The sequence below is a fragment of the Brachyistius frenatus genome, unplaced genomic scaffold (genome assembly GCF_029030835.1).
Source record: "Brachyistius frenatus isolate BFR_SWC_R1_liver_20210118 unplaced genomic scaffold, ASM2903083v1 Contig_15, whole genome shotgun sequence".
NCBI classification, from domain to species: domain Eukaryota; kingdom Metazoa; phylum Chordata; class Actinopteri; family Embiotocidae; genus Brachyistius; species Brachyistius frenatus.
The window spans coordinates 1,145,558-1,162,124 of NW_027210614.1; the positions used below are offsets into that span (position 1 = coordinate 1,145,558).

The window sequence follows — 16,567 nt, forward strand, 5'->3', positions numbered from 1 at the left end:
TCTGGCTGCCATACCGGCCCCTGTGCCACCTTAAGTCGAGTAAGCCTCAGAATGTGGGCCTGTTTGTTAGACTGACAACAACCTGTGACATAGATTCAAACACATCCACTGTGTTCTCCCTTCTACATCTCACACACAAATATGTGCCCCATCTCAGCTTTCCCAAGTGCTTGAAATATTCCACATATACATGAGAGGGACTCATTTCCAAAGAAACCCCACTCACCAGGCATTGCTGCGGTTAATCATTTTTAAGGTTTTTCACACATTTTAACTGAAAAATACCTGGATTTTTTTTAAAGAACAGATCTTCAATCATATTTTACGTCCCAATGCAACCTAAAGCTGATGCGTTTCCTGCAGCAAGAAGACACTGTTCTCATCAGATTACAGTAAACGTGGTCCTCTTGAGACAATCACAGCTCAGCATATGTGTCTGGTAATAAAACATCAAGAGAAAAATGGGGTAAAAATACAAATGAGCTGATGATGATGTGGTTCTCAGAGCCATTTCAGTTACAGTACAGTCTTTGCACTGCAAATAGTACTGTAATTTCATACAAGTATTTGTATTCATGACATATCTTTTTCTTTTCATGCTTTTGTTTTATTCTATATAAACACTGATAAATTATCAAAGGGAACAATGACTAAAAAAATATTGAGCACAGCATACTTATGCTTTAATAATTGTCCATCGTGAAGAGTGTTAAACCACACTAGGCTAAATAAGATATATGAGGTCATTTTTTTAATGACACGAAACAACAGCTGCCACAGTATTATTGATCTGTACATTTGTAAATCCATAAAATATCCACCCCATCATTGCCTAAAACTAATGGCTGTTTAAAATGGTCAGGGTTTGGCACAATGCAATTATCAAACACATTTATGTTACACAAAATTAATATGTAAAGAACATTTTACACTTTCCTCACAGATATGGGTAATGATTTTAGTTGCTACTTATAAGAGAAGTGATTCATCAATGACTCCTAATTACCATAAGGAAAAAGTATCAATAGTGAAGCTCATGTTCTTAATATGGTTGTTGCTCTATCTAAAGATTTTAAATTACACACCCGAGTACTTCTGGACAAAGAACAATATAATACAATCAAACTAAGTATCAAAGTGCACATATACTGTACAGTATATGGAAATATTACAACTTAATAACACAAATGATCCTTCTGAAAAAAGAAACTTGAACATCTTTTATAGCAGCACTTGGTTTAACATAACATACTATATCAATGCAAAAAAATAAAAAAAAAAAAAAAGATTTAGAATTGCACGTCCTCCCCTCTATGGTCAACTCCACTTCACATCTGAATTAACTTGAGATGTCCTTCCTGAGCAAGTAGCATGAAAATGTACCTTTGCTCATTTTGTAAACAATGGATCATTTATCTTAATGTTTCAAGTGACGGCAATGTGTAGAGAAATTCAGGAAAAAGACACATTCTTCTTAAACAGTTACCATTCACTTACCAAGTAAAGAAAAATAAAATTTCAGTTTTTCCTGCACTTTACTGATTTCAGTGTTAATAAAATAAATTCTGTGAAGTCTGTCAATCAGAGAAAGAAGTGTGCAAACTTAAATTTCTTTATGTCTGATATTATATTATATTATATTGGATGCATGTTCTGCCAAAAACAGGCAGTTCAACAGGAAGTAAAGTACAGTGACCCCTCGCTATAACGCGGTTCACCTTTCACGGTCTCGCTGCTTCACGGATTTGCATCGTGCATTGTGTTCTGCATTCTGATTGGCTAAACAGTCTCTCCGCTTCTTCTCTACCTGTTTGTCAATAACGTTGCGGTTTAATATGTACACGTACGTAAAACAGCTTGCCAAATTAAAAATAATCGATGGTGGCATGTCGGTTTATAAGAATCTTTTTGCCCAGAAGAAAAAAGAGCGACAACAACTACCGATAACTATGTTCTTCTCTCGAAAAACCACACCTGCACCGCCGGCTTTAGAAGAAAGAACCGCTCCAGAGCGGAGTCAGGATGCAGCAGCTCAGTCAGAAGAGCAGTGAAATACACGAGTCACTATTTGTCCTACTGTACTTTGTATTTTTTTTCATAATCATTTTTCATTTCCTCCCGTTCTAATCCAGTGACTCGGGTCGCAGTGGGGCGGTGCCGATCTCAGCAATTTGAAGCCTTCAGTTCGTATTGATGATTAAAATTATTATTTTACAGTACAGTAGTTATTTGTAAAAAAAACATTTATACAGTACTTTTATTTGTTAAACAAATGCTTGGGCCTGTAAAAAGGTTTTGTTCTTTGGTTTCAATGTATTATGGAGTATTTCATTGTATAATAATTGTAAAAAAAAATAAAGGTTACTACTTCACGGATTTCGCCTATCACGGTTTCTATTTGGAACGTAACCCCTGCGAAAAACGAGGGTTCACTGTACTTAATATTGCGATCGCAATAAAAATCTAGCTGCAATGAAACAGTTTATCCCTCTCAGTAGTCATGGTGGAACCTTATCTCATTAGTGTGCATTTACAATTTAAATTCCTGGCTTCTTGTTCACATTCCCTTACCTAACTATCATCCATCACGATGCTCACCCAGGCTCCTTCGCACCAAATGGACAGCGGGAAGAACATATCTCCAGCCAACTAATAAAACAACAGCGACAGAGCAGCATTGCCAGCCAGACAAAGAGATACTGTGAGGGATGGGCCATCCCTTGGACCAGGACGAACACCATAAATTTTACTGAGTAAAACAAAAACTATTTTGTCCAGGATTGTCATTGAGCAAGCGAACACATCTGGTTAAACAGATTGGGGCTGTGAGCACAACTCCGTCAAAATTGACACATCTTTTCTCCCACAAACATTGCCTTCACAGAATAATTACTGTCTAGTCAGCTGCCACCAGCCAAACAGACAATGTTGCGTATGTGCTCTACTAATCAGCCACATTGTTCTTCACAACACTTATCCCCAGAGAACCACTGTCTTACAATGCATTATAGGAAAAATTACCTTACAGCAGGCAGCCACACGCCCTGGACCTGAAGGTGCTCTGTAATCAATAGCATCTTATGAGGGCATCACTTGTGGTATCACACTTGAAGTGGTGTGAGGATTTCTGTTTGCTATATATGCACAGCTATTGGGGAAGTGGGGCAATATTTGTGGAAACAAGATAAATCCAGAACAATTCCCAATATCCATCTGTGGAAAGTTCCCTACAATGTCACACACACACACACACACACACACACACACACACACACACACACACACACACACACACACACACACACACACACACACACACACACACACACACACCACCAACATACAGTAGAGCCTTCCTCCCACTCATATTATGCTTTTGTGTTTTTCACCAAACTCATCCATTTCTCTTCATCCACCCTCCTCTCACCCTCCTCAGGTGGTGTGTAGTGTACTGTCAAGCACAGCGTGAATCAATGACTGGTGCTCACGCCCACAGGTAAAGGTTAGAGAGGTCCACTATTGAATTATTTCTGCACTTCTCTCATTGCTGCCATCTGCCAGGCTGCTTTTAGTTGATGTGGTTGAGGCACTGGAGGGGACTCTTTTTGCTAATGCACTCAAAACATGAATGCATGTGTGTGTTTTGTGTGTATCCTGCATGAGTCTGTCTGATTTTTTTTTTCCCCGATAAGGATGTTTTCTTCAAATGTAACAAACCTAAAATGTATTTTCATCACATACACACATGTGTACTTACACGAGCACACTTACACACATTCTGTTCACTACTCATGCTTATCTATCAGACAGCGGATAATGAATCACAACATCTGTGCTTTCAGCCAGTCTTTGTTTCATCTGCCTTTATTCTAATGGAGCCTACGGAGTGTGAGGGCAACATGCTGTTGGATAGGGCATCCTTCACTCTCTGGTTATATTTTGCTGTCAGCAAGGCTGATCGTCTCTGCTGGACCCAGGGTGAACTCATCCATAGCACAGATCATGCCCTTTGATCCACCAGCTCTCTCTGGGGGGCACAAACAGCCTTATTAAAAATGGCTAAATAAAACTTTCCTAGCCTCGACTCGATAGTTCCCAAACTTCAGCCCTGCTTCTTCTCTAATGCTGCCTATGGTCAAATTGAGCTGCCCAATTCTGACAGCAAGCAGCACTGTTCACCCAATACCAAAACGTAGAAACAAATGAAGCAATGTAAGCGCTTAACAATTTATTGGTTCTAGTTCCTGGACTACCTGGCATACACTTGCACTACAATCAATATCACAGATGAAAACATGCTGGATGTAAGATGATAATGTGAGCCTTAGGGGAAAGTTTAAGTAAGGAGTGTGCAGGAAAATTATATATATAAAAAAAAAGAAATATTACAACCACTGCATATTATCCGTAAAGAAAAGCCAAACGCTTACCCGTGTTTACTGTACTGTAAGCATAGGCAAGTTATTTTACCGCTATTTATACTGTAGAAAATGTGCTGGCTATAATATATACCCAAGTGGGCTTGAAGATGAAGGACAGACAAATGCCATTTCATAATTATGATCACAGTAAAGTGTACATATAGAGATATAATTTCAAAGTAAATGTTGAGGGAAAACCCTGCCTCCTATTCTATAATAAGAAAGCCACTTCACATTCACCTCTGGGGGATCTAAAAATAATATCTAATATTGAATAAAATAATAATAATAAAATAATTATATTATATAAACAATATATACTATATCAAACATACTCGTATTAATCAAGTCTTTAAAGAGTAGAAATGTGTTTCTCCTTCATCTCACCTGTGGCAGTGACATGACTGCTGCTATAATTAAACCCATCACAACCATCGCGTCTTTGGCACCTAATCTATTCCCTCCTCCTCTGTCTGTGTCTGTCTGCAACCACAGACTTCCCGCCCTCAGCCCTGACTGACAGACCCTGTGGAGGCTGTGGTCACTCTGTGTGAGTGACATGAGGGGCAGCAGGGCTACTGCATTACGTCCTTGCCCTCCCTGTGAGCTCCTCCTCATCCTGCAATCCAGCACCTCACACCACCGATCGCCACCTCTGCTCCAATATCCAGAAGCAAAGCCTCTAGGCCTGAAAATAGAACTCATTAACACGTTTAGTAAGTACAAATGAGATGACTGTCTCCTGATGGACTGTCTATCTTTTGGATCAGCTTTCAAGGAGAGTGTGCGGTAATGACAAGAGAGAGGGAAACCAATATTATAATGTGCTGCCAGCCTCCTCTGAAAATGGGCTTGATGACAGGGAGAGCCTCTTGCACCAACACTCGGCGTGAGGTTCAGAGTGGACACCTATGTGTGTGCTCATTTATCGGTATGCAAGTTAACAAAATAAAATTTGGTACATTCTTACACCCACATGACACAACTGACAGTGAAATCACACACAGGGCGTAAAACATACGGAGCGCAGACAAGGTGAACTCAGCATGTGCAAATCTCCTCACGTACAACTACTGCATTAACGGATTCATGTTGTATTTTTGAGAGGCTAGACTCAACTTGTCCTCATTGAATTTATTACTTTTCTTTACATAAACACTCATCCTTAACATTTGTGCTGTCTATGCTCTCCTCCAAGCCAAATGTATTGGACAGGGTGGCACACCAGGAGTCAGACTTTACCGGCCTGAGGGCAAAGCAAACCAAGTGTTTGCGGAATGAAGGTTCACTCAGGAGTGGTAGTAAAAATCTGGACACCAGTCACTTTTATTCACAGCCTACCCCAGAATAAAGTGGTTGCTATTATAGGATGAGCCAGGAGAGGACTTCATACCAAGCCAGTGTAGCAGGGGGCACAGGGAAAGAAAAGACTTGCTTGTGTTAGTTTGAGTAGCAGGGTCATATGAATGCTGAAACACAACTGGAAAATCTATAAAGCCATCATTTTGGCTTTTTAATAAACGTCTAGTCTTTTGTAATATTTTCAAAATGAAAAGTAATGTATTTATGAATTTCCTGGCACGTTCCGCAGACAGCAAACAATTTCCTATGCTGCCTAGATGCCCTTCGGACAGGGATTAGAAGGCAGGCGACTGACAGAGGCCTGACTGAGCTGCAGGCCCTCTGGGGCCCTGCTCATCCAGGCCTGCACAGTCCTCATCCTCATATCCACTCTGCATCACCAGGGCAATAACAGCCTTTATTAAAAGCGCATTGCAGCAGTGTCTGTCTATACAACTTACTTTCAGATTGGCCATAATGTGGCATGTAGAAAGGGTCTGGTGGTTAGGGGCTACAATATCCTGTTTCTGGAAAGGTTTACTTTGCATTTTCACAAGCATGAATAAGGAAGGACATTCCAGAAATGGCTACCGTCTGTTTCGCTCATGCCTTTGGGGAGCAAAAGCTCAGACTAAGGCCCTTGCATGCCATCAGAGCGTGGCCTGGCTCACCTCTGATATTACCTGGTTTTAACAGCTGTAGCTTAGCCACTGGACATGCAACAGTCATAGGATGGTAGCAGGGAAGAGAAATGCTCTGTTAATATATTGCAAAAAAGCAAAGCAGAGCATCAATATATTAGACATGTGGTTTAATAATTTGGACAAATTGGATGTCGTCACATATTATGTGCCAACATTAAATCTCAAAGTGAGCCGCAGGGTGTTGTGCAAACCTTAAATATGAGGGAAGTTTGCTTTGTTTGCTTTATTAGTGCATTTTTCAATGTCACAGTGTATTTTCCGGTATATTTTTTTTTTGTGTGTCTCAAGAATTATGCATGAGGCAGAGAGGGAGGCATGTTGGGAGGGAAGAGAAATGCCTCTGTTGTCAGGATAGGCCTTGCTATTAGGTGTGTGACCCTGAAAGTGCACCCCTTTTAGCGAAACAAGCAATGGATCTCATATTGGATACCACTATTATGCAGTAATTTGTATGCATCCTTTCGTCTCATTTCCATTTAATAATGCACACGGCTCCCCTGCCCAGTTTCTCAAACTGGTCATTAAAAGTAACGCTGATCTAAACGGGAGGCTTAAGTTCCACTTACAAGCAGTCACAGAGTGGTAGATGAAACAGCAGCATGAGTGAAAGTAAGCTAACCGGTCCCCAAACCAGCCTTCGCCCTTGAATACCCAGGCCTCTATGTCCACACAGGCGAGAGACAATGACTGGTGGCTGCCCAGGTGGCCCCAGCCCCAGCCTTCTCCTTCCCAGCCTCCTAGGCTCACAGACAGGGATTTCCTCCTGCGATGAGAGCCAAGCCGTCACAGCCCAGCGATCAAGGGCCTGCCATCTGTGACTGAGGCAGATTTACAGCAGGAGCTAATCCACACTGTCAGCCACGTTTGTTCTCCAGCTCTGCCTCTGCACATACATAAACTCACACAGATCCACCACCACTGAAAAATACTAATATTTTCCCCTTACAGAATGCTCGCTTCTGCATCTCTCTCTTTTCTCCTTGTCCTGCTAATATACACACACACACACACACACACACACACACACACACACACACACACACACACACACACACACACACACACACACACACACACACACACACACACACACACGCACACGCACACGCACACACAAAGCAAACATCTCTTGCAGAAGGGAATTCACCCTTCAGTGCAATTTAACTTTGCCCTTTTTAAAAGGCATGATCTCATTCTGTTCTATGCTCAAAAAATAACTTTACTCGATTAAATGTTAAGAAATGAGAAACCTCAATGTGTCATTAGTTATATGCCCTGGTGAACATCATTCATAGGAAATAGGGTCATCATATGCTCAAGTGTCACACTAGCGCTCACACGCAAACTCCCAAAACCCAGTTCCCCCACCTTATCCGGCATCCATTTCTTACTATTTTACCTTTTTACCTTCCTCTTTTAGACATACAACCTGATGCTTTACACTCACCTATATATTTTGTTCTCATGCTGTCAAACCAACTGTCCTCACAAGTGAAGACTTTCTAAGAGTTTTAAACATTTAAACAACTGTCCCAAAACATGTCTCCTCTATTTCTTGTGTTTATCTGCCACAGTAATGAGCTACTATTCTTAAAGCGAGAAGCTACCACTGGTGCATTGGTTCAAGTCAGTGCTGAGCTTTGTTCCGTGATCTGTGCACACAGGGCAGCTGTGGGATACTGGGGTCCCTCTGAGACCTCCTTTGTTTCCCCATAGATAAAGGGTTAAAGAAGACAAATGGAGGTGGGGCCACAGAGCAACATGCCTAAGCAGCACATTTATAGTGTGAGTAAGAATTAAAACAATGCAGGCCTTTTATCCCTGTGTTAGTCTAATTAAAAATAAACTTAATTTTGCAGCCCTCGCTCTCCTCGGACATCCAGCACAGAGGAGATTTGTGGTACCAAATCCCTGCAGTCCGTGTTTGCCGCATCCTCACAAGGAACATTTATATGCAAAGTTGTAAAACAAACCAGATGATGCGTGAGCCAGCCCAAATGTATTCCACTGCTGTCATAGCGACTTAGCACTACATGTAAAGATCACGACTCAAAAATCATTATTTTTGGGGGATTTTTAAAGTAAAAATTATGTCACGCCACCATTTCATACCACCTCTGTATAATGTTAACATGTGTTTGATAAGAATTGCAAGCTTCTTTTTTTTTTTTTTTTTTGGGCAGGGGGCAGATTTCATATGTTTTGGGCAAAATCCCAGGCAGGCTACAATCCCAGGCACCTAAACCAGAGTAGAAACACTCGCAGGATCACAGAACAGCAGCATGCGAGGGAATTACTTTCGAGGTGACCCAGAAATCCAGGAGCAACTTTGTTTGAACAAACCAGGGAATGTTCCACCACTTTAGCAACTATGCCTTAACCACGAAAAAAAAAAAAAGAGCCCTGTGCCACAGAAGAGCTAGAGAAGAGGAAATTAAATATTACACTGGGAGGGAATGGGTGAGCCCCAGCTGAGGGGTGGGGTTATGATGTGGAGACGCTCAGCTGATGCTTTTGGGGCGTTAAATGGTAGTGAGTGAGGGGTGTGGAGTCAGCAATTTTAGAGTTAATGATTGTATGACCATTATATTGTGCTAATTTGATCAAGATGCTCAGTCAACATTTTTACACTATTTCATTTAACAGAAAACAAATGGAGGGGCTGTTGAAAACAATGACTAAGGGTCATAATCCCTTATCTTGTTTTTGTATTGTTTTTTGTCTTGTAAAGGAGACAGGAAGGCAGTCCCCGAATCATAAGGAAAACAAGAAAAGACATTAATGTCAATCCCAATAATCAAGCATCATCATCATCATCAAAATACGAAATGAGACTTTAAAGACATTCAATTTAAAGTGCAGTGGAGCGGTCTATTTAAGTGAGGGTTACTGTAATTTGATTTGAAGTTCTGCAAAGTAGTCACTGCTGTTGAGAGCGTGTGTGTGTGTGTGTGTGTGTGTGTGTGTGTGTGTGTGTGTGTGTGTGTGTGTGTGTGTGTGTGTGTGTGTGTGTGTGTGTGTGTGTGTGTGTGTGTGTGTGTGTGTGTGTGTGTGTGTGTGTGTGTTTGAAATGATACTGCCCACACACAATACTACTACAGCGACACGTTGCCTGACCTAAGGCCCGGATTCTTCTTCCTGCCATAAACATGGCCATCTAACTCATGAAAGGTTCAAACAGAAAAAAAAAAAAACACATTTATTTGCAAACAGCACAACAGCTCCTCATGTGTGACACAGACAGACCAAAAAAAGAAAAGAAAACACCAACCCCCATCCCTTTTAACCTAAATGGCCCTTCCTCTTGCCTTTGCATGTTCGCTTGTCCACTGTACTGTAGTCATTAACATATTTGGAGTGCAGTGAGCAGAAAGCTTAATTGTCCCTAATTGCTCAGCTAAATATGTTCTCTAATGATTTGCTTCAGATCTGTGACTGCCTTTTGCGCAATTTCCCGGCCGCTGGCTTCATTATCCCTGCCTCCTTAGAACAAAGCGTCTTCACAGGCTGGCCTTTTTTTTTTTCCTCCTGCATAACACAGACAGCGAGTATGTGTGCGAGGGAAGTAATGGTTCCCTCTTGGAAGGACACACAATAGGGCCCCTTTGTGAGGGCACAGGAGTTAAAGTGATTAGAAAACCAAATCTCTACTAAGAAAGAGTGTTAATTGACCACAGCTCACTCTTCCTAATCAGTCCGTAATAAATGGGCAGTTGAGGCACTTTGTTTCAGCCATGCTACTGTTGTTGTGGCTGTGTCTGTTTTTTGGCGTTCTTGTTGTTGTTACAGCTGCTGCTGTTGTTCAGCCCCTCCTCCTCCAGCCCTAACGCTCTGTCTCAATATGTCTTTGATGGCTGAAAAGGTCAGCTCCCATTAACATGAACTTCAATTTTGACAAGGCAATTCTGCTTTGCAGGAATATTTTGTGTAAATCTTAGTTACTGTTAAAATTGCATCAAAAATACATTTGAAGAATAAAGTTATATTGTTGTCTATTTTGTCATTCAGTTCTGTCACTAAAAATCATTCTTCATGGTGTCCAAGAATAGTAATATCTGCGTTTATGTATCTGAGTTATGGCTGTGCCATATTTGTCATCTTTTTTTTAACAAAACCAGCAAAAAGTATAACAAGAGCGCACAAATCCACTGTAAAAATGTTTTTGATGTCATTTCTAAATGAATGTTACCCATTCGATGGGGACGTAAATGTAAAAGTGCGAAGACACTGAACAACCGTGAAAGCAGAGTTTGACAACTCAGGCATATAAAACATTTTTTAACTGAAAAAATGGATGTGTGTGTGTACGTGTGCATGGCATAGGAGGAGAGAAGAGGGAAAAACAAAATGTTTTTACGCGTGTTCTGACCTGTATCTGAAGAAGGGCATTTGCGAATGGTGAAGATGGAGCTGAGGTCTTCTTCGTCCTCTGGCAGGCCCTTCTGCAAGCGCTGAAGCTTCCTGAGGCTCTCACTGCGTTGGTGCTTCATGGAGCGCACATGCTGGATCAGGTTGAGCTTGGCCTTGGTCGAGTAGTTGCACAGCACACAATGGTAGTAGCAGGCATCACCCTCCACGGCGTTTTCGTGCTGCTGCAGGTGCTGTGGGAGGAGATCGAGAAAGAGAGAGAGACAGAGACAGAGAAAGAAAGGAACATAGGGAAAGAGAGAGAGGAAAAGAGAGAGAAAGAAGTTATTGTAGATGGCAGATAGCTGGCCAGGCACCACTGACTCACTTTCACTCACACAGTTGGCAAATGAACAAATCAATTCCCAATCACAGCCCTGTTGTTTAACATCCAGACCTCTTCCACTTCAGGACAACTGTTTGGACTGCACACTTGTCTGCGTGAGTGTCTGTATCAGTGGGCTAACAGGACAGGAGAGGCCTGGGAGGCACGCAAATCTCAGGGGCCCAAGGGCGGGCAGGAATCGCATCAGCCACCCTTCAGAAGCAGTGGGTCTGCAGCCTCACAGACGGAAGGAAGCATTGATCCCCTTCACTCAACAGAAGCTTCCTGTCTCTGAAAAGGAAACTCCAAACATCTGCCTGTTTCACGCATGGGATACTAAATATTGATCATGGCGAGTTAAATCCTCGCTCTCTCATAGAGAACGAGAGGCACAGCCAGCCGGTGGTGAGGCAGGAGGGCGACTGAGTGTATTCTGAGAGAAAATGGAACATTCCACAACAGGAGGACAACCTTCAGAGGACAGGAAATCAGCATCAGTATTGACCTGTCAACCCCAGCACTTCCTCCAAGACTCAACAGCATGCCGAAGTCCAGTCTTGAGTCTCACCCTCGGTAGTGCAACAACATGCGTAACACCCCGTAGTGACACCATGCCACCACAGCCTCTCGTCACACCGCCAAGCTCCAGTCTAATTACCTCCTGCATGGCTCAATCAATGATGCAAGGCCAACACAATATGGCTGGGCCTGGTGTGAGCAACAGAGTTATTGACCATTATCCTACAGCATCACACTGACTGTTGCTGCATGTTTACAATAAAATCCCCAGACTCGGTATGGCCACTTGTGTCATGCCTGTCATGCACTGCTCAAACTCTGGAGTCTCGCTGTGGATTTCTGTGGCTGCAATCGATGTCAATCACAAAAAGTTTTCCTTTAATATTCTCTGACCCTGTGTCTCCTGTGAGGCATGCTGTGAGAACAAAGAAATTACTCTGAAATGTATTGCATGTTGTGAACTCTGTAACTATTCATACATGTATGTGAACATGTTAATCATCTTATTAAATTAATACACCAAGTCATAAAATCTGCCAATTATAACCAGGTAAAATGCACTGATGAAAATGATCCTGCAGTAAGCAGAAGCTAATTACTCAAATGAACAGCAGTAATGAAATCTTACAGTCAAATGTAAAAGGACTACTCTGCATTTCTGACCAGCCTCTGTATCCTCTGTGTGTTCATTTACCTCAGACAACAGGCTTTCACACTTCACAAAACTGAACCGTTTATCAGGAAGAAACTGAATGATCCTCTCCTGCACTAGATGGCCTGTTTGGCTGGCTGGAGGATGTAAAAGCAATGGAAACATTACACATTTAACCACATTACATCGAAATCAGGTGTTGACAGGCTGGTGGAAAAAAAAGTCATAACGATATTATGTCTCCCTAAAATGCTCTCGTCCCTTTCTCCTAATGTTTAATTTTCTGGCAATATTGTAATATTGCTATGGGGTTTTCTGGACTATTGTGTTTCATTCTCTTTGGTTTCATATTTCTCACTTCTACACCTAAAATGTGCATTAAGACACCCCTTCCAGGAAAAGGAATAGGACTTTTTTTTCCTCTTTGTGAGCCCCACAGCTCGGTGTAATAGAGTTATTAGGTGATTGTAAAAAGCTCTGTGTGCTCTCCTTTCTCGCCTCGTTTTAAGCCATCCATGATGTCATGAATAGGTGTTGCTGGATATTGTGGATGCCCTCCCCCTTCTCTTTCTTTTCCTCTGTGCACAAATATTGCATCAGAACTAAGGTGGGGAGAAATCTGAGAGACAGATTCAGTTATAGATGACACCAAATCAATCAAAATGCTTTTTAGTCAGAGCAGATGTCTTGAATTTAAAAAAAAAGAGCTCCCGCCGCAAATGACTCAAGGTTCCAAAAATGTACAAGAAGACAAGTTTTTTTTTTAGTTTTTTTTATAAATGACAGCACCTGACTGAAACTTCAAAGCTAGTCTCATGAGGTATTAAAAAAAAAAATCCTGGGAGTTTTATAGTTCCCCATAAAAAGCACAGGGTTTATATAGGAGTGAACCCGAGACTGCCTACCCCATAATCGGCCATAATTCACTATAAACCTGACTGGCCAGGAAGATGGGCTAAAACTGGCCTGCCCCGGTGCTTGTAGCTCAGTCTACAATGTCAAATGGTTACACCTGTAAACCAACATGTTCACCATCTCTGCACTGGCCATGACCCAAAGCAGTCTGGGGCATTTTAGAGTCAGTGAAAGAGGGAGAAGATCAAACCAATAAAGAGTAAGGTGGTCCGTGCTCGTTCAGTATTCTGGAGAGGACTGAGGCAAAATTGCGTAGTGCATAGGAGAACAGCAAAGCTTGGCCTGAGAACAACAACCCTATGATCATCACACACACAAACTTTCTCTAACATTGATTCTCCCTGGATTCCTCAGGAATTATCCATGCGAGAGGCTCCAAGGATCATATCTAAAAGCACAAACACAGTTTGGACACAGTACACTCTAAGGCCAGCTCCTTCCCTGCCACACACACACACACACACACACACACACACACACACACACACACACACACACGCACACACGCGCACACACACACGGAATACACACTTTGAATGTGAAACATAATAATGCATGAGACAGGGCCTATGTCTGTTTCCTATGAACCTGCAATGAAGCCCCTAGTTGATAAATCACCTCCAACTGGAGTGCAGGAATTTGGCGGCTTAATGAAAAAGTCATGTTGGGCTGTGAGGAGTTGGTCTGCCTGGCTCTGGGGTTTCAAACCGCCCTATCAAGGCCCCAACAGGAGGGGAGCTGTGGAGCATAATGGGGCGGGGGGGTGGGTTGGCTGGCTGGGTCAGTGGCATGGATTCAATACCACTGAACTGTCTGGGAATTTACAGCAGTTATATAGGAGATTCAGCTGAGCAAGTACAAGTGTGCGAAGGCCTATAATGCTCCGATGTACAGGCTTTGTGCATGTGAATATATTGTACGTGTGGCCTGATTTAACAGATAAGTTCACAAAAGGCACACTAATTGGTGGTTTCTTCAAGGTCAAGGCACATTGTAGTAATATTGCAGTTTTTTTTAAAGGAAGAATGTAAAGAAATAAAAATAGTTGTAAGAGACATTTCGCTGAAAGGTCCAGTTCTGAGCTCTGTTTAATACTGTGGTGGTTTTCATAGTTTAAAAAATGCAATCATGGTTTTTCAAGCCTCTCTCTTCGATGGAGCACCTTGTCTCTTGCTGTGGAGGCTGAAGCAGTGCTCTGTGCTTTTTCAGGTAAAGAGGGGCAGGGGCGGTGTGGGCACCACCCCATCCTCTCTCTAACAACTCTACAGTGCACCTTGCCCTCTGAGTGGGCAATACGTGCCTGTATCAGTTTCACCACCCACCCAGAGCACTACATACATCTGCATTTCCATCCACTTAAATGCAAAGTAAAAGTGCACCTTTAACACAAAACAGTGTGCTTGCCGAAAGAGTCCAGCTAGCACAAGATGGAGGTGGGTATTACTGGAAGGGTGGAAGGGAGACAGAAAGCCGGTAATTCCAAAGAATAGCTCCCAAAGGAGCCGTATAATACAGCATGTACACGCAGCAAACACATACAAAAGTATAGACAAAAAGAACATCAGAAATGTACACACACAAACATGCACGAATACACATCGAGGCACAGGCACAAACACATACACACCGCCACATACCATTATGATCATACCCTAATTTCCACCATTAAATTTGGCAGTGCTGTTAATACAAAATTAATGCATTAAAACAGATGACTATCTGATAGCTAAATAGCTATCAATTCCAAGAGAGCTGCCAAATTCCCTCTGAGAGAGAGCTAGTGAGTATCTGCTTGGATATTGCTTTGTAATTGTCGGCCTGATTCTCAGCACTAAAAGCTCTTGTTTGTGTGTGTGCACTTGCACACGTGTACTTCATGGGGGGCTTACATGGTTTAGAAAACTGTCATTCACACCTGAAGCCATGCAATGCACTGCAATAGAGCAGATGTGAGCAGATCTATGAGAAGATTATATCCTCAAGATCACAGAAGCAGGAGTCAGGTTTTGGCTTCCTGGCTTGACAAGTGTTACAATGAGTCAAACAGCACCTTTGTTATTCAAACATGGTGAGGTCATAGCAGCAATTATAAGCAATGAGGTAACTGTATTTCACTCTGAAGGGAGACAATGTAATGTGCCTGTTGAGGTGTAAAAACGCACTGTGGCCAAAGGGAAAAGAAAAAGCCTTCCGTGGGTCACTGAGTGACAACTGTGTCATAGTACCCACATACTGTTGACACAAACCCCAAAGAGAACACTGGAAAAAAGAGTTACTCAATTGTTACCTAATTCTGACGGTTATAAATCAAAATTTAAGTTAATTTTAAAAACAGAGTGTTTTAATGATGAGGATTAAGTTTGGGGTTGGAGTCTGAAAAATGAAACTATTTCTGTGTAATGACCCACTTCTTCCCAGCAGCAGTGTATTTGTACATGTGCGGAGATTTGTTGGGAACTTGATTCTCATAAATCTGCACTTCGGGATTCCCCTGGAACGTAAGCAGGTTATTTAGCAAAGCAGAGCACAGTGACTGGAGTCAGAGAGTGCTCGCAATTTGGCCAGTGATTCCCTGTCTGCCAGCAGCACAAACAACAGCTCTGACCACAGAGGCCCCACTGGGTGCCAAGTGTGGTGGCTGCTTTGAATTAGCCACTGCAAGTTGCAACATGCCTAAAAGTTAGGTTGTGGCTAAAGGGGACTGTGTACTCCAGGCCCAAACTGCGTACCTACTGCTTCCTGAACCTCATCCCCACCCTTGTCCTTTCCCTTCCTTTACTATTTAATCCCTGCTACCCCTTCACTCTATCCTATCCCTCTGTCTCAAAGCCCATAATGTGCTAAGTTGCTTCCTCTACTGCCTTGCTGCAGAAATGATCCATCACTACCAGTGAATAAAAACAGGCTGCATATTTGTCTCTGGGAGGGAAGGGGGAAACAAAACGGACCTCTGTGTCGTAAGGGAGGGCAGCAAGGTAAAGATGGATCGCTACAGGGATCCTTGGAGAGGATGACTTAACATGGGCTGGTGAAACAAAGTAGCTTGGGAGGGGTCATGGAGACACTTAAAGACAATGCAGCTACTGGTGCTCCACACCCACCACTCTTACTTACTTTAACATTAAATAAAGCAATAATTATTGAATTCCATTTGAATGAGTAAGACGCTAGAAAGTAAACAATGGGAACATAATTGCAGAGAGAAGGCAATCAATGGAGGCAGTCATTTGGGCCATGTTGATTGTGTAGGCTGCCGCATGTGCTCTGTGTGTGTAAGTGTGCA

General features: G+C 42.3%; 1 protein-coding gene across 4 annotated transcripts in view; it reads right to left on the reverse strand.

Annotated features, from left to right (window-relative positions):
- zfhx3b (zinc finger homeobox 3b) overlaps positions 1-16,567 on the reverse strand; it is a 210,358-nt gene that overhangs the window by 49,140 nt on the left and 144,651 nt on the right. For all 4 annotated transcript variants that reach the window (XM_069693479.1, XM_069693478.1, XM_069693480.1 and 1 more), the window contains one exon: positions 10,836-11,067. In XM_069693479.1, coding sequence (XP_069549580.1) covers positions 10,836-11,067 — 232 coding nt within the window. The remainder of the gene's footprint in view (positions 1-10,835; positions 11,068-16,567) is intronic.